This window comes from Hyperolius riggenbachi, chromosome 4 (genome assembly GCF_040937935.1).
Source record: "Hyperolius riggenbachi isolate aHypRig1 chromosome 4, aHypRig1.pri, whole genome shotgun sequence".
Taxonomy (NCBI): domain Eukaryota; kingdom Metazoa; phylum Chordata; class Amphibia; order Anura; family Hyperoliidae; genus Hyperolius; species Hyperolius riggenbachi.
The window spans coordinates 187,750,235-187,775,513 of NC_090649.1; the positions used below are offsets into that span (position 1 = coordinate 187,750,235).

General features: G+C 44.5%; 1 protein-coding gene across 1 annotated transcript in view; it reads right to left on the reverse strand.

Moving 5' to 3' along the window:
• Positions 1 to 24,286, reverse strand: part of DCUN1D1 (defective in cullin neddylation 1 domain containing 1) — a 38,305-nt gene extending 14,019 nt beyond the window's left edge. Inside the window, exons 1-3 of the mRNA XM_068281091.1 lie at positions 24,027 to 24,286; positions 10,246 to 10,462; positions 7,864 to 8,032 (exon numbers count right to left, since the gene is read on the reverse strand). Of these exons, the coding sequence (XP_068137192.1) occupies positions 7,864 to 8,032; positions 10,246 to 10,462; positions 24,027 to 24,029 (389 nt within the window). The 5' untranslated portion in view covers positions 24,030 to 24,286. The remainder of the gene's footprint in view (positions 1 to 7,863; positions 8,033 to 10,245; positions 10,463 to 24,026) is intronic.
• Positions 24,287 to 25,279: the final 993 nt, after the last annotated feature.

Consider the following 25,279-nt stretch of genomic DNA (forward strand, 5'->3'; position numbering starts at 1 on the left):
GGCAACAAAATGGGACGTATGCTCAGCAACTTGCTTAGAGAGGAAAGAACCAACACAAACATATTATCATTGAGATCGTCATCAGGCCAAACTTTGACAGATCCGAAACAAATAAATGAAGCCTTAGCTTTGTATTATGAGAAACTGTACTCCTGCAACACAGGGGCAGTAAATAGAGAAGCTAGGGACCACATTCTTGATGCAGCGAAACTCCCAACCTTGGGGGAAGAGGATCTCAGTCTTTTAAACGCAGAAATAACAACAGGGGAGGTGACAGAAGTCATAAAATCCCTGGCGAACCACAAGGCACCAGGACCTGATGGTCTATCATCAGAATTTTTTAAACTATTAAAAGGGGAGATATCAGAGCCCCTGAGTCAAGTATATAACCATATACTGCAAAAAAATATTATGCCTCAATCATCAAACAACGCCTATATTAAACTATTACTGAAAATAGGTAGAGATCCTCTCCTCCCGGAGGCATATAGACCGGTTTCACTGATGAACCTAGATATTAAAATAATGAGCAAGATATTGTCAGATAGACTGGCCACAGTCATGCACAAATTAGTCAGCCCGTGCCAGGCAGGCTTTATACGCCAACGCTCAGCCACGAGGAATCTGAGGAAGGTCCTAACAGTATTAGACTGGGCAAAGGCTTACCCCACAACGCGTCGGGGGGCGGCATTGCTGCTCCTCGATGCGGAAAAAGCTTTCGACAACGTTAGTTGGGATTGGCTAAAAGCAGTGCTCCAAAGAATGAACATAACGGGCCCTTTTGCAAATTATGTAGAAACAACACAGATAAATCCAACAGCTCAAATACACACTCCAGGGTTTCTCTCATGCAAATTTAAACTACAAAAGGGAACACGTCAAGGGTGCCCCTTGTCGCCCTTGCTCTTCAATCTGGCATTAGAGCCTATGCTGAGAATTCTACAGGAACAAATCACGGGGTTGGAGGTAGGTAAGGAAACAGTCACATTAGCAGCATTCGCAGACGATGTAATGGTATTTTTAGCACAGCCAAAAAGCGACCTGTCTAAGGTGTTTCACATAGTACAAGAATTGGGGATATATAGTGGCTTCAAAATAAACCAAGAAAAAAGCGATTTATTATACCTAACACCACGTCCACATAGCACAGGGAAGGGACAAGAGCCTAAAGTTCAGATAAAAACAGTAGTTAAATATCTAGGCATCAAAATCAGCAAGATTCCGTGCTCATTGTATAGCTTGAACTACAACCCCCTGATCAAAGAAATAGAACAGAAACTAAATAGATGGGAAAAGCTACCTATTAACATAATGGGAAGGGCAGCGGTGATCAAGGCCGTATGTTTTGGCAAGCTGCTATATCCTTTGCAAACGATACCGTTACTAGTTAAACATGCAGACATAAAGGTGCTGGAAAGGGCATTTTCAAAATTTCTATGGGCAGGACGCAAAATCAGAATAGCCTTGAACAAACTAAAACTACCAAAACAGTGGGGAGGACTGGGTATACCTGATATAAGATCATATAACTTGGCGTGCTTATTTAGACATATAAGAGACTGGGTATGTGAGACTAATAAATTCTCTAACCTGGGGCTGGAAAAATCATTTAGTGAACCATGGCTACCCCTGGCACTATTACATACCAAATGGAAAGACCTACCGGTGAGGATGAAGAATAGCAGAATGATAAAGGATACATGGGCCACATGGAAGGAAGTGAGGAAGAAATATGGGCTACCATCACACATATCAAAATATATGCCACTATGGGGACACCCGGGATTTCCACCGAGTATCTCTCACAAGGGGTTTTTACAGTGGGAGGCACACGGAATAACCAAATTGGGTAATGTCTGGTCCCTGCAACAGGGGAGATGGCTTACGTTTAATGAAATTCGCAACACTTACGGCCTAAATAAAAATCACTTCTTATACTATGCACAACTGCGATCCTTTGTGACCTCATCAGTCAAGAATCAATCTCCAATGATGACGGTTACGGAATTTGATACATTTTTACAACCGCACAATACAAAAAAGTCATTATCTGAAATCCAAGCCTCTCTGTTGAGCCGAGAAGTGGAAAAAAGGGCCAGACATAACCTAAATGGATGGATCAAGGAAATTGGTATAGAAAACGTGGGAGAACATATATTAGAGGGGAACGAGAGGATCAGAAAGCTGGTTATAAGCGAGGTGGGCAGGGAATCACATTTTAAGATGATCCATAAGGCCAAATATGGTTTTAACATAAAATATAAATCCCCCCCACTCCACTACAAGCCAGAATGTCCCAAATGCAAACATCTCAATGCGACAATGTTCCACTGTCTATGGGAATGTCCTATAATTAGGCGATTCTGGAAACAGGTGCAGGACTATGTGAAGCAAGTGTGCAAGTGTAACTTGCCTAATGAGGTTCAATTACTACTCTTCAACTATCATAAAGCAGCAGAAAATGAAGAACCCCAAGAAAGAGAGATTTCCTCAACTCCCCCCATGCTAGCACATCTTATGTTGATAGCGGCCAGGAAGACCATATATAATAGGTGGATATACCCAACCCCCCCTTCGGTGGCCGATGTCCAGGAGGAATTACTCCATATGTTTTACCTAGATAAAATAGAGACCCTTATGCATAAAGATAAAATGACTAAGAAATTATTCAAAATATGGGAAAAATTCATCTTACATACATTTTCTCCACAGGAAATTATTGGCATTATGGAACCTTTTAAGTACACAGAGTGGTATGCCATTAGAGATTTGGAGGGCAATTTGGGGAAACTTAAAGTATGAGAAAAGGAGAGATATGATTATATTCAGGACCCAAGAAGAACAGTTGAAACCTATATTGTCAATTTTTAGACACTTTAGAGAGCTTCTCAGAAGTGGGGGCTGACGACGGGGGAGGAAATCTTTAGGGAGGGGGGTGGGAAGGGGTACAAGGGTAGACAAATTGTTTACAGCAAAAGTCATGCTTTTCAAAAAATATATGTGGATTGTCATACGCTTAGTAACAGGACGAATACGCTGCATGACAGAAAAATGTAACAAATGTTATGACATGTCTCCCTTGAGGAGGGTTGTATTTTCTTTAAAAACTCAATAAAATATATTAAAAAAAAAAAAATACTGGTCAGAAGCCTCTTCACCGCACATTTACTTCAATATAAACTTCTACAGCTGGAGCGTACAAGAGAAATTGCAGCCAGGAGACTTGGGCGCAGGAGACAGCCGATATACGGCAGTGTTCTCCCAGGTTCTTTTAGCTGGGCACTCCACCCGGCTCGTTTTGATTGTCACCCGGCTGTTATCAGCTCACCTCCTCCTATGCTGTAAGAAGAGTTGCACACAGAAGCACTGGCCCTGCAGTCTCTCACCTTGCCCCACCCAGTAACTTTTCCATGCCACCCAGCTGGAAAACAATTCTGGTGAGAACACTGTACAGCCTACCCTGCTCCTGCACAAGTCCCGGCAGCGTTAATTACTTTTCCCCCTCCAGGTCAACGTGGATGGTGGGGAATTACGTAATTTGGCTTCCAGCTATTGCTGGTGGTCCAATTACAGTGTTTAAAAAGTAACTTCAGCTCCATCTTCTGACAGCGCTGAAGTTACTCACTGTGCACAGCTATAGCTGTAATTCCTATTACGGTCTATGGTGACGCTGCTGCGCCCAAATCTCCTGCGCTCTAATCAACATGCTCGCAGCTGTAGTCTGCATCTTACCAAAAGAAAGCTTGGTCTGTGATGCCTCCTATAGCAGCCTGAACAGCGCTGAGTCAAACAGCAGTAGCAGCCCTACCTCAGTAAACTGCTGTGAACACATTCAGCTAGCTTGCTTCAGGTTGCGTGAAATACTGGCTGCAAAGTGTATTGCCATGCAAAAGAAACAGCTGAGAGCAACACAGCAAAGACTTCAACTAGCCAATGGCAGGGATGAGGAGGAGCAGGTGCTGCACATGGGAACAGGTGAAGCATAGCCACAGTGCATTTCTTGTGGCTGGGTTTGTGTATGTGTGTGTCATACTGTGCACAGTGTGCTGTGAGGGTACACTGTGCGTTTATTGCATTTGAGTGTGTATGTCTGTGTCTCTCTAGTGTGAGTACTGTGTGAGAATGTGTGTGTAGGAGACTGTATAGTGTGACTGTCTCTAGTGTGAGTACTGTGTGAGAATGTGTGTGTAGGAGACTGTATAGTGTGACTGTCTCTAGTGTGAGTACTGTGTGAGAATGTGTGTGTAGGAGACTGTATAGTGTGACTGTCTCTAGTGTGAGTACTGTGTGAGAATGTGTGTGTAGGAGACTGTATAGTGTGACTGTCTCTAGTGTGAGTACTGTGTGAGAATGTGTGTGTAGGAGACTGTATAGTGTGACTGTCTCTAGTGTGAGTACTGTGTGAGAATGTGTGTGTAGGAGACTGTATAGTGTGACTGTCTCTAGTGTGAGTACTGTGTGAGAATGTGTGTGTAGGAGACTGTATAGTGTGACTGTCTCTAGTGTGAGTACTGTGTGAGAATGTGTGTAGGAGACTGTATACAGTGTGCGGATCACCACACCGCATGAATTAGTACATTAACCACTTCAGCCTTCAGTTGTTTTCACTTTATGCATCTGAGCAATTTTCACCTCCCATTCATTAGCCTATAACTTTATCACTACTTATCACAATGAACTGATCTATATCTTGTTTTTTCCGCCACCAATTAGGCTTTCTTTGGGGGGTACATTTTGCTAAGAGCCACTTTACTGTAAATGCATTTTAACAGGAAGAATAAGAAAAAAACGGAAAAAATTCATTATTTCTCAGTTTTCAGCCATTATACTTTTAAAATAATACATGCCTCCATAATTAAAACTCACGTATTGTATTTGTTCATATGTCCCAGTTATTACACCATTAAAATTATGTCCCTATCACAATGTATGGCGACAATATTTTATTTGGAAATAAAGGTGCATTTTTTCCGTTTTGCATCTATCACTATTTACAAGTTTAAAATAAAATAAAATAAAAAAATAGAAATATTTCATCTTTACATTGATATTTAAAAAGTTTAGACCCTTAGGTAAATATTTACATTTTTTTTTTATTGTAATGGTTTTTTTTTGTATTAAACATTTTATTTGGGTATTTTTGGGAGGGTGTGATGTAAACCATAGTTTTATAATGTAAATGTGTCTTGAGTTTTATTTTTTTCACTTTTAGTTGTAGCTTTACTTTTTGGCCACAAGATGGCGGCCATGAGTTTGTTTACATGACGTCACTCTAAGCGTAAGACGCTTAGAGCGACGCATGGGGTACGTTACAGCCAGAAAAAGCGAAGCTTCCGAGAGAAGCTGTCGCTTTTTAAGCGGGGGAGAGGAATCAGTGACCGGGCACCATAGCCCGATTCACTGATTGCCAGGCTAACGAACCGCGGCCGGGAGCGCGCGTGCAATCGGCCGCGGGAGCGCGCGGACGCGCACATGGCCTCCTGGGCGTAGCTACTACGTCCAGGAGGCCAAAGTAGTTAATGACCCTGCGACTTCCATTACCTGTCTTGCTCACTGTCCAGACAGAATGTGGGTAAACTCCTTCAGAACTAGAAATACACAGCGCTTTTCTGGTGAAGCACAGAAGAGGTGGAATCTTTGTTACATAGTCAATTTTTGTTTTTTTGGCCTTTTTTTTTTTTTTTAGGATTTCAGTAAACTGTAAAGAAGAAATGCTTTCCCTAAGGGCCCTTTCACACTGTGGTGGTGCGGCAAATTACCACACTGCTACCGCAGGGTAATGAAAGTCTATGTGGGAGTTCACACTCTCCACATTGCAGTACACTGCCCTGGAAGTGCCCTATCCGACGCAAGCGTATACCTACGCTTACCAAGCAGCTCCTGTGGCGAACTGCATCGGACCGAAAGTCATGCAAGTCTATGGCGACACAGGGTTTTTTAAAAAGTTGGTGGTGGTGTGGCACGCGTGCGTGGAAGCGTATCTTTTACAATATGCTTCTGTGAACTTCCACATACCCAAAACAGGAAGTGACTGCAAGCATGCAACACTTCCTATTTGGCTTGATGCAAGAAAGAAAATACTGCATAGTAATGCGTTATTCCCTGAAGGCCTGTTTTTGGCACCGCAACGCTGACGCCAAAATACAGTGTTAAACCGGCCTAAAGGTTAGCATGCTTTGTCTAATCTTTTACAGCATTTAGATCCACTTTAAACATTTTGAATTAGAGCTGCCTCATGTTCAGAATGTCTGGCAATCACTGTTCCTTTCTAGTATTTTTATATCCATAGTAAAAAAAAAAACATCACTAGTTTATAATTGCTGAAATGAACCTCCTCCAACCTTCCAACAAGTTACGCCTTGCATGTCATTCTGACTGAGAGGTCACAAGGACAGGGCGAGACAGATTTTATTTCACTGGAGGTTTATTATTAGCAATTGGTTTATGATTTCTGTTTCCTGTATTTCAGAGCACTGAAAAATCTCATGATTCCTCAGGAATAAAAATAACTTTAGGTTTGAATGATAGCTGCTGACAAAAGTTGCAACTTAGACAGATTTATGAATGTTAAAGTACCTAAAGTTACAAACAGCAATCACTTTCAGGCTGTCATTTTTCTTGTTCTTATTAGCAACTAGTATCAACAAAAGACACCTATGTACTGCTTTCATTTTTGAAGACAGATCAGCAGATCTATAAAAGGGCAATGAGCTTTTGTTCCCTGGCAATCAATGTTGAGGAGAGGTTACCACAATCACTCTACACTGGCAATCAGAATCTCCGGGCAATTGAATGAAGTAACGGATTACCACTTTCATCCAATACAACTGGCCCCCCAAAAATCTGCGGTATCTTACAGGGCTGTAGAGTCGAAGTTGGAGTACTTTTTTTTTTGGGGGGGGGTACCTGGAGTCAGAGTTACAGTTGGTGGTTTCATAACCTGAGGAGTCGGATGATTTTTGTACCAACTCCATAGACATGCAAGGACTGGGGTGTAGGAATCAGAGCAATTTTGGGTAACTGGAGACAGTCAGAGGTTTTATAAAGTGAGGAGTTGGAGTCGGATGATTTTTGTACTGACTCCACAGCCCTGGTAATAAGAGGGACCAAAAAGCCCTCTTACTAAAAAGCAACACGAATTACGAATCAGCTGATTTCGGCGCACGGCTCTGAGAGCCGAGCGCCGAAACTGGGCGCCGTCATAGACCCCGAATTACATCTCCCTCGAGTTGCGACAACTCGGAGGGGAATAGTATTTAATGCCGCCTCGGAGTTTAGCGGCAGCAGGGAGAGCCGTCATTCGGCACTCCCCACGCCAAACTGAGCGGCGCCGATATGACATGCACCCCTGTAATTAGCCTTCTGTGCATGTGTACCATGCTCCCCGTGATGAAATGGAGGCACAAGGAGGGCACCGCACCTACGCAGTAACTGCAACCAAGCCGGGTCAGATATTTTTCTGAGGTTTACAGTGGCACAATGGAGTGGACCCTGAAGACACTAAAAGGCCTCAAAGACTACAGGGGCTGGAAGCAGTCCCAAGTTAGTCATTTTTTGTCCCAGTTCAGGTGTACTTTAATGTTTCACAAGCACAACAGTCAGCTTTGGGAAACTAGTGCTGCAAGGTGAAAGTGCTACCTACTTCAGCACTGTACCATAGTATCATTATATATGTATCATTAAATATAGCGGACCTTTACTAGTGTCCTTGGTTCGAATCTCAGCCAGGCCACTTTCACTCCTTTGTATTTTTCTCTTAAATATGCACTGTCTTCCTGGCGTAGTAGGTAGGGGAGCAGTGGTGGAAAAACTTTAGGAAACTAGATACATAGAAAAGCACCGAGCTGTATAGGTATCACTTACCCTAATTCTATCATTCCGTCCATGAATTCCTGTTTTGAAAATTCACACTGTGTGGCTGCTCTAAATTTCCATGCAATAATTAAAACACTGACACTGGCGGGGTCGAGCGCCAAATCATCGCAAAACTGCTGGATGCCATCTATTCCAATTTTGTTTTCATCCTGAGGATCTGCAGGATAAAAATCAATTCAACATGCGTTAGTGTGCAATCCCATCAGTCTATACATTACAGGTTTAATAAAATGTAGTCTAAACGGCAACAATCTATAATATACTAGCATAAGGGAAACCATCATTAATGTATTAGTTCATTACCTGATAAGCACCTGTAATTTCCTATAAGCACTTGGAAACGCTGTTCTTCTAGCACTGACAGCTCTAGCTATTAGTAATGACATTCCCGCTCCCTCAGCAATTCCACATTACTCAGCACACAAAGATAACATGACTAAGTGCTGGATCAAGCAATGTCTCTCTCTGTAAGGATGCCACTTCAGCAATGCAATGAAAAACTCATAGGCAGACTAAAAAAATAATCTTAATTCATGCTGGATATAGGATAAGAGCACTTAAGGAAAATACAGCTCTGAATCATTTAAAAGCATTCATCAAATCTTTCTGTAGGATACATTACCCTGTATGCAGCTCAATACAGTTCTGCATAATCCAGCTCAAATTTTAATTAAAAGAAAAAGTTATGGGATGAGCGTTTTGGTCCCTGGGAGGGGGGTTCTGTACGCAAGGGATAACGCACCTTGGCCACCACTGGCTTTCTTCCAATGTGTTCCACGCTGCTCTCCAGTTTCCTACACTTCCATCTTTGCACAGGAAGTTGTAGTTTAGCAGCATGGAACACATCAGAAATGATGCAGTGGCCAAGGTGAGTTAACCTTTCTGTACATAGCCTGAACCCCCCAACACACTGCAGGATGATTTCGCTTTTCATGAAAGCCTTCTCGCTTATCACTACATTCCTCCCCCAAACCCCATTATGGAAATGGACTCTATGTAGAGCTGAACAAGCAGGGAACAGCAGCCTCCTTGACAACTTCTAATGCAGACTGTGGGCAAAGGCAACAAAAGCGGAGCAATGTTCCAAAAACAATACATAACGCCATACGTAATTGACCTACACATAAGGTAAGACAAGGAAAGATCCTTAGAACGGTAAACACATCGTCAGCAAGGATTCTAAAAGGTGCATAAATACACACAAGGTTTGTTGCCCAGAGGTATCATGACTCAACCCCTAGGTGACAGTTTGGGAGTGTGAGCACTGTACAGACACTTCACTCTGCCACAGCAGTGCAACACATGCTGTCCCCAAGGGGAAGGGAGAAGGGACAACAGCGCTGCGAACAATGTAAATGCTTCAGGTGGGAGTGGTAAGGAGAGAAATAATGTCTTCAGACCAAGCTGTTATTAAAGATTCGGTATTCGGAATCTTTACAAAAGAGCCCAAGGACACCTGAACACAGGCTCGATTCCTGGCCGAGGGGGTTAAGGGTTAAAGGGAACCAGAGAGGTTGGGAGGAAAGGTTTTATACATACTTGGGGCTTCCTCCAGCCCCATAAGACTGGATCGCTCCCACGCCGCCGTCCTCCGCTTCCTCTGTTTGCCGGTACTGAGTCCCGTTACTTCTGCCAGTCGGCGGGCAGCCGCGACTAATATTCCGCATCACAAGGGGTCCCTCCTTAGCCTTACGCGGGGAAGGGAGCCCCTCTCCATGCGGAAAATTGGCCGCGTCCGCCGGATGTGACGGGACCCGGTACCGCCGCTGAAGGAAGCAGAGGACGGCGGCGTGGGAGCGATCCAGGTTTATGGGGCTGGAGGAAGCCCCAGGTATGTAGAAAAGCTTTCTCTATTTTTAACATAGCTTCCTCTCTGGTTCCCTTTAACTAATGTGTGTATGCACCCTAAAGGGAACCTGAACTGAGTAAAATTATTAAAAAAAAAAAAAAACATGATGTAGCTGCAAATGAATATTACATACTTACCTCGCCGTCAGTTCCGCTCAGAAGCTCACCATTTTCTTCTTACAGTGATCCCTTCCAGTTCTGACAAGATTCTGCCAGAACTGAAATATACCAGTTGCTATCAGTTACAACTGAATGTGCAAGGTAATGTCCATGTTTCCCTATGGCTCAAGTGGGCGAAAATTTAACAGTGTGCTGACCAGGAAGGTGTTATGAGGTAATGGCCATTTTCAAAATGGAGGACAGAGAATTCCATCGATCACAGTGGACAAGCAGGATGCAGGAGAGGAGAATAACTGTGGAATGCTCAGCAGCAAATACAAATTGATCTTATTTATTAGACTACAAAGCAAACATATGAATGGTTGTACTAATATTTGTATAAATATTTCTTTTTATACTTACCTTTGTATCGATTATAAAGTTGTTCTAATTTTTTTCTGTCCAAGGCTCCTTTTACACTTTCTCGGATATAGTGTTCAGGGTTCTGGAAAAAATTATCTGTGGCAACATCTAACTTCCAGTCATTCTGGGATAGGCAACTTACTGCAGTCTTTTCACTAGATTGGGTGAAGATCATAAACTGGCGAACTTTATCTTTCTGCGAGGATTTCAACTTGTTCTGAGGAAAGAAGGTAACACTGTGTTATATCATTTCACTCTCCACTGTCTGCTATGGCAACCTCGAAACAAAACATACTAGAAGGTTTATTTTGGAGGTTCAATTAAGCAAAAAAAAAAAAAAAAAACACTCTCTCAAGTATGACATTTGCTGTATTTATAAAGCAGTTATAGAAAAGGATACCTCCCTTCAAAACATTCACAGTTTGATGTTTTGTAACCTGAAATAAAGACACATAAAATATGGATGGATGGGACACGGTATCAACAAACTCTAAAAGAAAACGTTTTGCTCTCCAACAGAAAGTTGCTGATGGAAAGAAGGCTCACCATTCCATCAAGGCAATGACCCGAACTACACCCCAAATTAGACTACACAGTGACCGATGGAGAAAATGTGAAAATCTATGTAGTGTTGTCAGAGCCCGAACTTAAACCCTACTAAAATTCTGTGGATTGACTTGAAGACTTTCCATCCATCTCAGCGATTCTGTTTATAAATTTAATTTACACACACACTTTTTCTGAACTGTTGCTATTGTAACTTTCATTTGGCCGTTATAAGCAGTTAATGCACGTGTTCGGCGGCTTGGAAATGCACCCATCAAATACAAAAGCTACTGAATTTGAGAGGTCTGTTTCAAAGCTGCACAGCCGCATACATTTGCATTGCATTTGCATGAACTCAGATTTACATCTCATTGACTTGTAAAAACAGCCGGAACATTTATATCTGTGTAAAGGTCTTAATTTCAGGCTGCAAAACACTACAAATGTGAATATTTTGAAGGGGCGATTATTTTCTAAACCCATGAAATAATGCAAACACTGGATACAGTGCTGTACAGAGTACTGGTACATTAAACAATATCACTTTTTGCCTCCAAGAGGCTCAGAGTCTAAAGCCATGTACACATTTTAGATTATCCTCACCTGAAATGATCATTCTTGCCCATTTGGATGGAAATCTTAAGCCCAATCTACACGATATGATTCTTTATACGATTCGATTACGATTCTATTTACGATCCGATTAAATCTGACATGTCCAATCAGGATTCGATTCAATTTGATTTGCCATTGTTTTGCAATGGCAAATCGAATTCAATTGAATCGAATCCTGATCGGACATGTCGGATTTAATTGGATCGTATATAGAATCATATCGTGTACATTGGGCTTAACCAGTGAACAGTTCAAGAGTGAACAGGTGTCTCCTGAAGCGGTTGGTCTATCCATAGTAATCCACCCCTGGTTAAATTGCTTTCCTGCATCTTTTTTGTTCCCATGGAATGAAGTTCCTGCTGCATGGTGAATCTGTCCCTCCGCCCAAAGAACAGTAGACATTGTTGGGCTGAGAGCCGAACAGCATGTCTATACAAGAGTTAGCACCTAAACATTTACTACTGACTGTCTTTGCATTAATCTGCTGGTCTTTGCAGTAATCATTAAACAGGACGTCCAGAGAGATTATGAAAGCTGTCATTGCTGACCTCGTTTGCAATAAAACAGTGGTTACTATGCCGATCTTTCAGCTTCTGTAATATTTGAGTCACAGCTATATGGAGCACAGTCAGAGCACATGCTCTCCATACTTGTTCGATCAGTGACTCAGATCACCATGACAGCCAAAGACTCAGGTCAGCTATGGGAGCTTTCATAATCCCAACACAAGTCCCCTACAAAATAAAACGAAGTTAGATAATTACTGTAGATAGGCTGCCATCTTAGTTATTAAAAAAAATGCTAATTTTATGGCTGTCCTGCAAATCTTTCAGCCTCAGTAGTTCCCGGGAATGTAGATCTGAGAAAAAAAAACTGCAACAAGTGGTGTAGGGGAGGACCAATTTATAGAGGAACTCTGGCATGCCTATGCCAGTAGTAATGACGGCTCAGTGACTGAGCTGCATTGAAAATCCAAGTAGGCAGGCACCACCAACAGTAAAAAGTATCTCTTTATTTGAAAACCATTAAAATCATTATCAAGTCAGTTAAAAATGGCCCCACCGAAAGCCTGCCATTTCTTGCCCATATGCTTTTGTTCAAGCCGTTTAGCTAAACGATTAGCTTGCTGCGCTCTGGCAATGAAGGGGTCACCTTGCCGCAGGCGCTCTGGCAATGAAGGGGTCGCCTTGCCGCAGGCGCTCTGGCAATGAAGGGGTCGCCTTGCCGCAGGCGCTCTGGCAATGAAGGGGTCGCCTTGCCGCAGGCGCTCTGGCAATGAAGGGGTCGCCTTGCTGCAGGGGCTCTGGCAATGAAGGGGTCGCCTTGCTGCAGGGGCTCTGGCAATGAAGGGGTCGCCTTGCTGCAGGGGCTCTGGCAATGAAGGGGTCGCCTTGCTGCAGGGGCTCTGGCAATGAAGGGGTCGCCTTGCTGCAGGGGCTCTGACAATGAAGGGGTTAGCGTTTGCTGCTAGATGCTAAGCACACATGGAGAGCAGAAGACTAGGCAGCTGATAGGGATGCAGGCAAAGAGAAGAAGCAAAAAGGCAAAGCAAGACAAACCTGCCCCCTTTCTGAAAGTAGAACTGAGGAAAATAGACTGCGATAGCTACACCAAAGATCTCCAAGATGCAGGCACAGGGTGCCAATAAGCAGCAATGAAATTGTGCAGATGCCCCTTCAGCTTAGCCAGCCCTGGAAGCAGAGAGAGTAGCTGACTGAGTTAGTGGCAGTGAGACAGATGGGTGGAGAGCAAGGAACGAAACTGAAAGGAAACCCGGGGGAGCAAACTAAAAGTGAAACTAGGAGACCTTGGCAGAGTGGGGCACTCATGCATAAGTGCCCCTCTCCCACCCTTAACCTATCTTAACTGTATCTGTAAAAACATTTGTATCGGTAAAAAACATATATGCAGTCATTTATGACAATTATTAAACTCTTCAGCCTGCAGGTGTTTTCATCTTCAGGACAGAAGCAATTTTCCCATCAGTGCTCCTCCCATTAATTCGCCAATAACTACTTATCACATGTAAATGATCTATAGCTCTTTTTTTCGCCACAAACTAAGCTTTTCGTGGGTGATACTTGTTTTCAGTAATTACTTTATTTCCTATGCATTTTACAGGCAAATACAAAAAAAGAAGACAAAATACACTATTTCTCCAATTCCATCCCCTTTAGTTTTAAAGAGACTCTGTAACAACAAAAACCTCCCCTGGGGGGTACTCACCTCGGGTGGGGGAAGCATCCGGATCGTAATGAGGCTCCCCGCGCCGTCCTCTGTCCCACGGGGGTCTCGCCGCAGCCCTCCGAACAGCCGGCGACTGTGCCGACTGTCAGTTCAATATTTACCTTTGCTGGCTCCAGCGGGGGCGCTGTGGCGACTTTCGGCACGGAAATAGACGGAAATACCCGATCTCCGTCGGGTCCGCTCTACTGCGCAGGCGCCGGAAACTTGCGCCTGCGCAGTAGAGCAGACCCGACGGCGATCGGGTATTTCCGTCTACTTCGGCGCCGAGAGGCATCAGAGCGCCTGCGCAGGCGCCGAGAGGCATCAGAGCGCCTGCGCAGGAGCCAGGAAGGTAATTATTGCGTCACGGCTGTACGGAGGGCTACAGCGAGACCCCCGAGGGACGCAGGACGGCGTGGGAAGCCTCATTAGGATCCTGAGGCTTCCCCCACCCGAGGCGAGTACCCCCAGGGGCCGTTTTGTCGTTACAGTTCCTCTTTAAAATAAGAACTGCTACTATAAATAAAACCCACCTATTTTATTTGCCCATTACTCCTGGCTATCTAACATTTAAATTATGTTCCTAGTACAGTGATCTGCAAACTTGGTTCTCCAGCTGTTAAGGAACTACAATTCCCACAATGCATTGTGGGACTTGTAGTTCCTTAACAGCTGGAGAACAATGTTTGCAGATCACTGTACTAGTACAATGTATGGTATTGTGTGCTCCATCAACTGTAAGCCTTTATGTACTAAAATAAGAGTAATATACCCTCATGATTAAAAAAAAGTTGAGTCCCTAAGGCAACAAATTATGGATTTATTTTTTTACTGTTTTTTTTTCAACCTCCCTGGCGGTAATCCCGAGCTGAGCTCGGGCTAGCCGCTGGATTCTTAATGGAAGTGAATGGAGGCAGCCAGGAGCTTTTACATACCTCCTGGGTGATCCAGACGTCGGTAGCCCTTCTATTTCCTGTCCTTGGAGGCTCTGAGTCACTCTGGTGAGATCACGGTCATTGATCTCACCAAAGTGTTACAGCGCCACCCCGTGGATGGAGGTAAAATTGCAGCGCTGGAGCCCAGGGAAGTGAGTGAGAGCTAAGGCTGCTGCTGGCTTCCTGGCAGCATGATTGTTTCTTGATTTTAGGGTCTGAAACATTCAGAAAAGACCCTAAGATCTGAAAATAATCATACCTCCAGGGAGGTTAATCATCTGTTTGCTTGGTAACTGGAAGGGAGGGGGGGGGGGGGGGGGAAGGAACTTTGGAAGGGATTAATTATATATTTTTTAATAAATAATCTGTGGTGTGTGTAATTTAACGTTTCAATCTAGGTGGCCCTAGAAACACTCCCTGGTTTACCAGGAAATTTTTTTTTAACGTTCATTAACGCACTTTGTTATGAATGGACATGGCTCCTGATCGGGGTCATGTCCATTGATTACAGGCACTGCGATTGGTTCCCTTCCCTAACCGCCGACACAGAAATACCACCGCTCTGAGCGGCGGTCACACGCACGTGCGAGCGCACCTGCCGCTTAAACACAGGTCGAGAATATTTGTCCAGTTAGCCTTGAGTGCCACCTATCTGGACGAGAATACTCGTCCAGATAGGCTTAAGTGGTTAAGCCTGTTACAGACCTTTTGCTGGACACAAGTTTACTTGAAAAAGAAAATATTTGTGTGACCTATTATAGATGTCAAATGCCTTTCTAATGTATGCAAGTAGAGCGTGTTTATAAATATTATGGACATATAGTTATCTTTACATAACAGAAACATACATAGGTTAGCAGAGAGCGGGTTTTACATTTCTACTTCTGCATCCGCCTCACATGCTTTGCAATGTGTATCTCAACATTTATAGATCACCTTTAATGAAACTCTCACAATATGAACCTGTCAAGCAGGTCCTTCCACAACTAGGCCAAGAAACAAGCACAACATTGAAATATGGGATCTCCTGAATTTGTTTATGTTGTGTGCAGATAAGCAAATATAAAAAAATCCTTCTATATCTCGCAAAGAGAAAAGGCACACTCCTACCTTAACTCAAACAGCCATAATTGAAGAAGTCCAAAGCTTATAAAGTTTTTAACCATTATCCATTAACAAATGATCAGCCACAGCTGAGTTCAGACCAGCGTGGGCATGGACCTTTAGGCCTGAGACACACTGAGCGCTTTTCTGACCGGCAGCGCTGGCTGAGTATTTTTTTATTTTTTAAACGCTCCCATTGACTTGCATTAAAATAGTGGTAAAATTGCCACAATCGTTATTTTCTGAAAAATTGCAATTGCACCGATTTTGATGCAAGTCAATGGGATCGTTAAAAAAAAAATGTGAGGTTTTTTTTTTTTTATTAAAACATTCCCACTGAATTGCATTAAACTTGCAAAATCGCTGTGATCGCAATTTTTTGACAAATCGTGATTGCGCAGATTTTACCATGTTTTTAATGCAATTTGATGGGATAAGTATTTGTCAGGTCAAAGTATGTGTCAGGTCAAAGGCCTGGGACCCACTAGCAGCGATTTTCTAAGTCCTGGAGATCTGAAAAGCTCTTACTAATGTAAAGCTATGGGGGATTTTTTTTTTAAATCACATCCCCTTAACCTCCTTAGTGGTATGCCCTACACTGTGTCGGGCATACCACTCTGTGGCCCCAGGAGTCCCCATAATTAAATATTTGTGCCAAATGAGTGTAAACCCTCTAGCTAGCACTAGGCTAGCTAGTAAAAGTGTCGGGCACCCGCCGCTCCCCTGCGATACCCCCCCGAATATACATTACTCCCCCCCGATCCAGCGATGGCGCAGCCTCCTGGCACAGCTCCGGTCTCTCTATGGGGAGGATCGGGTTTGCGCATGACGTCATGAGCGATCCTCCCCATAGTGAAGACCGGAGCTGTCCGGGGAGGCTGCGCCGATCGCTGGATCAGGCTGGGTAATGTGTAAACGGGGGAGCGGTGGGGATCTGACGGTGCCGGACACGTCCGTGTGACGGAGGGTTTACACTCATTTGGCACAAATATAAAACGAACAGGCAAAAAGTAACAAAACCTCCTGAGTGGCTTAACGATCAGGAGGTAAAAGGATACGTCCAGACTGGTAAACATAAATAAATAAAGATCCACTTACCTGGGCTTCCTCCATCCCCTGGCAGCCGTCCTGTGCCCTTGCCACAGCTCTGGTGGCTCCGGTCTCCTCCGCTGGCGAAGCCGACCTCGCCAGGTCGGGTTGCGGGTCGGCTTCTGCGCTCCACCGCGCAGGTCATGTGGTCTCGCTGACGTCATCAGGATGGAGCTGCGCAGGCGCAGAACTACTGTGCCGTAACATCCTGATGATGTCAGCGAGACCACGTGACCCGCGCGGTGGAGCTCAGAAGAAGCCGACCCGGAACCCGACCTGGCGAGGTCGGCTTCGCCAGCGGAGTAGACCGGGAGCCACCGGAGGTGCGGCGAGAGAATAGGACGGCTGCCAAGAGCTGGAAGAAGCCCCAGGTAAGAGTATCTTTATTTTTTTCCAGCCTGGACGTATCCTTAAAGTGGGATCACACACATGGCATTACATTAGCAAAAGCTTTTCAAATCACAAGCGCTTAGAAAAGCGCTGCTAGTGGGTTCCAGGCCTTAGGGCTGGTTCAAATGAGCCTCTGATCCAGCCTCCCGTTGTCGCATGTAAATGCCTTCTTGCAAGCGTGCAGAAAAGCATTTGTTGGCTTTCCGAGGCGCTTCACAGCGTTCGTCATTTTTTACCCCTGCAGCACAGCACTAAATCACCCTGGATCGACTATGTTTCTTCCAGGGTATGCTCGCATACATGCAAAAAGGGCGGAGGGAAATTTGGGTGCAGTTGAAGCCGAAAAAAAAGTCTCACTCTGCTACAGTAAGTTTCCTTGTGGCATTAATTACTATTCCCTCTCCTGGCCGCCATGGACTTACGGGAAAGATGTAATTTGGCTGCCAGCTATTGCATTGTATTTTTAATCATTTGGCCTTTGCCGATGCAAAAGAATTACCTTCTAAGTGCCACTATAGCAGAAATTCACATTACAGCCTATGGCAGCGCCCAACTGTCCGGCGCCATTTTGGCTCGATTTGGGTTGCCTCAGATGACGGGAGAAATAGGGATCAAAATGATCATATCATGTCATCTCAGGTACACTTTATGAGAATAAGCAGATATACATAACTTTTATAGCTTTCCTCACCTCAGATACACTTTAAAGAGACTCTGTAACATCAAAAACATCCCCTGGGGGGTACTCACCTCGGGTGGGGGAAGCCTCGGGATCCTAACGAGGCTTCCCACGCCGTCCTCGGTCCCACGGGGGTCTCGCTGCAGCCCTCCAAACAGCCGGCGACAGACCCGACTGTCCAATTCAATATTTACCTTTGCTGGCTCCAGCGGGGGCGCTGTGGCTGCTTTCGGTTCCGAACTACACGGAAATACCCGATCTCAGTCGGGTCCGCTCTACTGCGCAGGCGCCGGAAACTTGCGCCTGCGCAGTAGAGCAGACCCGATGGCGATCGGGTATTTCCGCCTACTTTGGAGCCGACAGCCGTCAGAGGGTAAATAATGACGTCATCTTGTACGGAGGGCCGCAGCGAGACCCCTGAGGGACGGAGGACGGCGTGGGAAGCCTCATTAGGATCCTGAGGCTTCCCCCACCCGAGGTGAGTACCCCCCAGGGGACGTTTTGACGTTACAGATTCTCTTTAAGGGCTCAGACACACTATAAGCATTTTTCTGAGCGCTTTTTGGCCTCCATAGCTTTCTGAGCGCTTTTTGGCCTCCATAGCTTTTTTAAAATTACGGTAAAATATTTTATTACGATATTCATGGAAGTCAATGGGAGTGTTTTTTTTAAAAACTCTCAGAAAGCTCTGGAGGCCAAAAAGCGCTCAGAAAAGCGCGTATAGTGTGTTTGAGCCCTCATTGAGTTTAGGCCCTGAAGGTGATTTGCAAATTATTGCATAATTTTATTTACAGTGCCCCAATGTATAAAAAGAGAGAAATACCTTCATTTTAAGCACTCACTGTATTCTTCAACAAGCCCTCCCCTCTCATCTTGGAAGCCTGCCATTGGGACACCAGACCCTCGCCTGATGGAAACACCAACTCTCTCCAAACATTGAAATGGAAGTGAGGTTGAAGCAGCTCAGTCACACCTTTAGAAGACAATGCTCCTCCGCACAAAGAATAGAGGTGGACATAGAGCAACAAGCACAAGTGACGTCTGTGGGGATTTCAATGGTTCCTAATCAGAAGGTCCAGCCGCTAGTTCAACAATCTGATGGGCTGTTCTCCAAAGCCACCCTGCGAAAAGTGATGCTATTGCCCAGCTTTCCCAAGTCTATCTAATGGCCGTCTGCACCCTCTTTTTTCAATCGTGAATTATGGGAAATGCAAGACTACAGAAGGCTTGTCAATCAAGCTTGTTTCACTTACGTCGCATAATATGCACTTTCATTTATTTATTTACTAAACTAGAAGTGGAAAAATGCAGTGCCTATTGGGGAGGAGTGGGAAAAGTCTTCAATGATGTCACTGCAGCACCACTGGAGGGAGAAGGTACCATTAGATGACAACAAACTGGAGCTCTTCCTGTTCAGTAAGCCAGCACCTATTCAGTAAGGAGACCTTGGGCAAGACTCATTAACACTGCTACTGCCTATAGAGCACGACCTAGTCGCTGCAGCTCTGGTGCTTTCAGTCCGCCAGAAGAAAAGTGTCATATAAATGTTTTTTGTATTGTCCAGTATCTGAATTTCAACTTATCAGTTAAGACTGTTAATGACAGAAATCAGTAACTCAATTAGCCAAGTAACAGTGAATTAAAAATCAGTGTTCCAAAAGTGATGAGAAGAGATAGTCAATGAGATGCTAGTAATCCCAGCTTGAATGCACATTGTACGCACTGTGAACTGGATAGATCAACTTCCTGACAAATTTTATTCGGCAATTTCCAAGCTGCATTAAAGCGGAACTGAAATGCTAAAAAAAAAAAAAAAAAAAAAAAAGATTTTCACTTACCTGGGGCTTCTGCCAGCCCCATGCAGCCTCCCTATCCCACGCAGTCTCGGAACGATTCTCTGTTTCGCGGCAGCTCACTTTTAGTGTCTCCATCTTAGAAGTCATCCCTGGCCGCGCGAGTCCTCGTTCCCCTCACCGAGAGCGTCCTGCGCAGGCGCAGTATGACGTATACTCATACTGCACCTGTGCAGGATGCTCCCGGCTGCAGGGGGCTGGCAGAAGCCCCAAGTAAGTGACATTTTTGTTTAAATTTCAGTTCCGCTTTAAATTTTCATGCAACCTGGATTTATTAGTATCTCACTGAAAGAGGCATTTTAAGGGCTAGTTCACACTATAAGCGTTTTGAGCTTTTTTCTTAATTGCAGTAAAAGCGCTTGCGTAATCACAAGTGCGGGTCCGGCACCATTTTCTGGGAGATTGCGCTTCAATGCAAGGTATAGAAAAAAAAAAAACAACACAAATCACTTTAAAGCGGATCCGAGATGAAAAACTAACTATGACAAGTAACTTGTCTATATATCTTATCTAAAGTTTAGATAGTTTACACAGCAAATCTAGCTGCAAACAGCTTTAATAGAATATGATTATTTCTTCCTGTGATACAGTGACAGCAGCCATGTCGTTTGTAAACATTACACAGAGGCAGGCTTATCTGCATCTTGAGCAAAAAACCTAATCCCCCCCCCCCTCCCCCTGAAATCTCTGGCTAGTAATACCTCCCCCTCCTGCTGCCCAGACTGAGCTCCCATGAGCCCTTGCTACTGTCTGAAAGTGCCTTGGCTCTCTGAAAACCTCTGGGCGTGGCTTATTTAGTTTATAGGGAATTAGAGTATTAAAACAAAAACAAAAAAGTATTTGGCTTGAGGAATGCCCTATAAGCAATAGGAAAGGAACACAATTATGCAACGAGTAAAAGCTCATCTCAGATCCACTCTAAAAGCGATTTGAACCGCGATTTTCTGTTTTTCAAGTGCATTTGCTTTAAAAGACCTTCAGTTCCCAGTCATAGTGCACTTCCTGTTTGTCTGTAGTAGCAAATCACAAAACAAAAATGCATACAGAATCGCTTGCAAAAAAAACAAAATAATTTGATTTGCGATTTGTAGCGTGAACTAGGGCTAACCCTGAATTTAATTTCATTCCAATCACTAGCCAATACCCTTTTTCCAACAAGAAATATTTTCCTTTTCTCAAATAGGTACACCTCATTGCATTGTGGGAAATAACACCTGTTTCCAACTGCCAAGCAAGCCATATCACCCTCTTTAGAATGTTTGCTTACTGGTAGTTCTATGCACAGAGATCAACTGCCAGTATGAAAGATGTTGCCACCTGTTATACATTTCAGAATGTAAATCGGGGTGAGGAAAGATTTTAAAATGGGCAACCACTGACTAAATAACCTATGAATAAATATTGTAAAAAAAAAATTCTCTTGAACATTGTTTCACGCAAAGTTCAGTGAATCCTGCTTCCTATGGAGCAACAAATTGCTCCAAATTCAGTTTATTCCACAGGAGCACAGGGGCTCATCAGTCATCCAATACGCATGCTACCAACCATTGTTAGTGATAACCATCTCAGATGAAAATATAGCATCTGTACAGGCATCTCCCTCCTGTGTTATTAGGCGATCTGCCATGAGAGACTGACAAATTAGAGCTACTATACAGTATGTTTAAATTCCTTCTGGGAGGTGCCTCTCCATATCCTCCCCTCCCTCCACAGAGAGACAAGTAGCAGGTCAGTATTGGCCTATTTTGCCTCTTCTACGTAGCAGGGCTGTGGAGTGGGAGTTGGAGCAATTTTGGGCACCCGGAGTCGTTGATTTCATAAACTGAGGAGTCGGATGATTTTTTTTTTTTTAAATCCACAGCCCTGTTAAGTATTAGACCAGTAGTCGGAGCCATTTTGGGCACCCGGAGTCGGAGTCATGGTTTCATAAACTGAGTCGTCGGAAGATTTTCGTACCGACCCCACAGCCCTGCCATGTAGTATGGGGGTCAACAGATTTTGAATACTATGAATAGATTGCGTAGGTAAGCTCTCACACTACATGGAAGTGGTAACATTGCTCCGTGATAGGCAAATCAAAACTGAAGGTGTGTAACAGGCTTTAGAGCTACAGGCCCCTTTTCAATGGAAGGCTGAATTCACTGCATGTCAGCTGTTACAGTGAACTGACCAGGTGCTTGGCATTAGAAATGCAGCCCACTATGGAGGTACATTTGAGTGCGGCCATGCTAAGATGCCACAAGAACACTTTTTTTGCCATCAAGTAACACTGCCGCAAGTCAAACAATGACACACCTGGGGTTACCAAATGCTGCCAAAAGTCACTCTTGGCCGGTAGCCTAAACTGCCCAACAAGCACACAGTTTAACCATCAATGGAAAAGGGGCCTTAAAGTGACCCTGAGACGAAGAGGCATAAAAGATATTTATACACCTGGCGCTTCCTCCAGCCCCCTCCACGCAGATCACTTCCTCGCCGTGGTCCAAAGCCTTCTGGATCGTCCGGTGTCAGTCCCATTCTTCAGTCAAGCGTACTATGCATACGAAGGCCCGGCCACCCCCGTCATCAGGAGCGTTTTGCACCCGTGCAGTACTACCACGCAGGCGCAGAATACTCCCAGACGCGGGAGCGCTTGGTTGCACTGCGCCGACTGCCCGGGGAGAATGGGGCTGACACCGGACGATCCAGAAGGCTTTAGACCGCGGCGAGGGCGTGAGCTGCTTGAAGGGGGCAGGAAGAAGTGCCAGGTATGTATAAATCTTTTATGCCCCTTCATCTCTGGTACACTTAAAAGATGGTACACACAATACTATTTCCTGTCAGAACGACCAGCCGAATTGATAATTTCCGGCATAGCTGATCGATCTGTTCTTGATCAAGAGCAGATTGGAAATGTTGGAAATTGATTCAACCCATCGATCTGATGGGAAATAGCATTGTGTGTACCAGGTGTGGTGAAAATGTGTGCAACTTTATAAGATTTTGCAACCGGTTGCAATAATTTATAGTTATACGTTTCAGAAAGTGCAACCCAACCATTGACTTTAATGTTAGCATTAGAAAATCCAACCCAACCATTGACTTTAATGTTAGCATTAGAAAATCCAACCCAACCTAACCCCAATCTCACAAAGAACCCTCCACTGGCAGGCAACTAATACCTCCCTCCCCCTGGAATGAAGTAATAACACCCCCCTCCTTTGCGGGCAACTAATAACCTCCCCCTGGAGGAGACGTATAACCCCCCTCCCTTGGTTGCTCCAACTCCGACTCCAGGGCTGTGGAGTCGGAGTTGGAGCAATTTTGGGTACCCGGAGTCGGAAATTTCATAAACTGAGGAGTCGGAGTCAGATGATTTTGTACAAAATCTACAGCCCTGTTAAGTATTAGACTAAGGAGTCAGAGCCATTTTGGGTACCCGGAGTTGGTGGTTTCAAAAACTGAGAAGTCGGAAGATGTTTGTACTGACTCCACAGCCCTTATAAAAATACTGGCAAATGCAAGATCTTACAGCCAGGATTAGTGAAAGATGGCGTGCATGCGTAGTCATTAACAGTCCGTACAGCGCTAGTATGCTGTACGCCAAGTTGCAAAATCTTATGGGTGTCAAAAAATTTTCATCACACAGGCTCTACTAGGTATGGACATTTTAGACTTTCCGCGAGAGCACAGTTCTCTCACTGCATGTTACTTTGATTTCATAGTGCCTCTGGAGTTCTGCCTTAACATCTTCTGACTCATTGTCCAAAGCAAGTGTGCTGGTCAGGTGTTCTGAATCCACTGTCTGCTCACTTATGTTGCAGGTATTCATAAAGCAAACAGCACAACCAGCCTGCCAGACCATTTGTGTGTTTTAATAATAATAAAGATGGCAGCCTCCATGCACCTCTCAGTTTAGGCATCCTAACCCAGAGTGGGGATTCAGATACATCTCATTTTACCCATATAATGTCCAGTTGCCCTCATTCTCTCCCTGTCTGAAGCCAGTGTTTTGAACTGGAGTGAATGAGAGGGTAGATTACAATGGCTGTGCTGGGGCTGATCACTCGCTAGCTGGAAGTTATAGGGGATGAAGTCATGAGGATCCCGGTGGATGAAGGATGGGGTCAGCCCGTTACCCTTCCCCCCGGGGTGCCCAGCCTCCTCATACTAGAATTACACAGCGCTGCTTCCATATAGGGCTGCTTCTCTGCACTCTCTAGCAGCCTGACACTAGGCCCCGACACCCCGGGCTAGATTAGCAGGGCTGTCCGCCTGTATGAGGCTTTGCCAGTCTCCCTCTCCCCTCGGCTTCCCCTGCGCGGGGGGCACTGTGTCACTCGGCAGCCCGCTTCCCTCACTCACCATGTTGGTGCTCGGCCTCCCGGTGAGTGTGAGTGGCGCTCTCCGCTCTCACGGGCTCTCTGTGATCTCGCTCATGCGCACTGATGCTGCGGCCTGCGGCAGGCAGGGGGAGAGCCGGGCCGGGACATGCGGCTTCTCCGGGACACACAGGCGCTGCGGAGTGCTGCTACTGACAGGCAGCTGCGGGGCGGAGAGACAGCCTCACGCTAACGGGGGAGAGTGAGCTGTATGGACTGCAGGCCTGCCCATTCACTCCCGCTACTGCAACCAGATGTCGCCCTCATCCTGCAGCTCTGAAATTAGGACCTGCATGGATATTGAACCTACCTCCCAATAATTCCTTTTAGGAAGAGGGACAGTCCCTCTTTGAAATGTGCCTTTTTTCTCTAATATCTCTTAATACATTTTGGACATAGAATATAGATGTAGATATAAATATACAGACATATAGATACAGAACGAATAGAGTATTGAATGTAAATATACAGGGGTTGGACAAAATAATGGAAACTCCTAACATTTCGACATCATAATCTTTGAACATGTTTTAAGCAATCAAAACTTGATATATGTTAATTTTTTTGTTTGTTATTTGATATGTTTAATTAAAATAATTGTTTTTTACAGATATTTAAACCAAAGTTGGTTATAATTTATAAAAATGGCAGATCTTTCAGACTTTCAAAGAGGCCAAATTGTTGGTGCTGGTATGGCAGGCGCTGCTGTAACAGAAACTGCCTGAATGTTTGGCATTTCAAGAGGTACTGTCTCAAAAGTAATGACTGCCTTTGAAAGAGAAGGTAAAACGTCCTCAGCAAAGCACAGTTGTGGCTGAAAGTCGAAGTTGTCAGAGAGAGACTGTCGGACTCTAAATCAAATTGTTAGAAAAGCTCGCAAGACCACGGCTCCTAAAATCACTGCAGAACTGAATGAACACCTACAGAACCCAGTTTCCACAAAAACTGTTCATCGGGAGCTGCACAAATCTGGATTCCACAGAAGAACTGCAATTAGAAAATCTCTGCTCTCAAAGACAAATGTTTCAAAGTGTTTAGAGTGGTGTAGAAACCACCAGAATTGGTCCCTTGAGCAGTGGAAAAATGTGATTTTCTCTGACGAATCATCGTTTACCATATTTACGACCTCCGGGCGAGTGTACGTTTGGAGACAGCCGAAAGAAGCATTTCATCTAGACTGCCTTCTCCCAACCGTAAAACTAGCGTGGGTTCTATGAGGATCTGGGGTGCTATTTC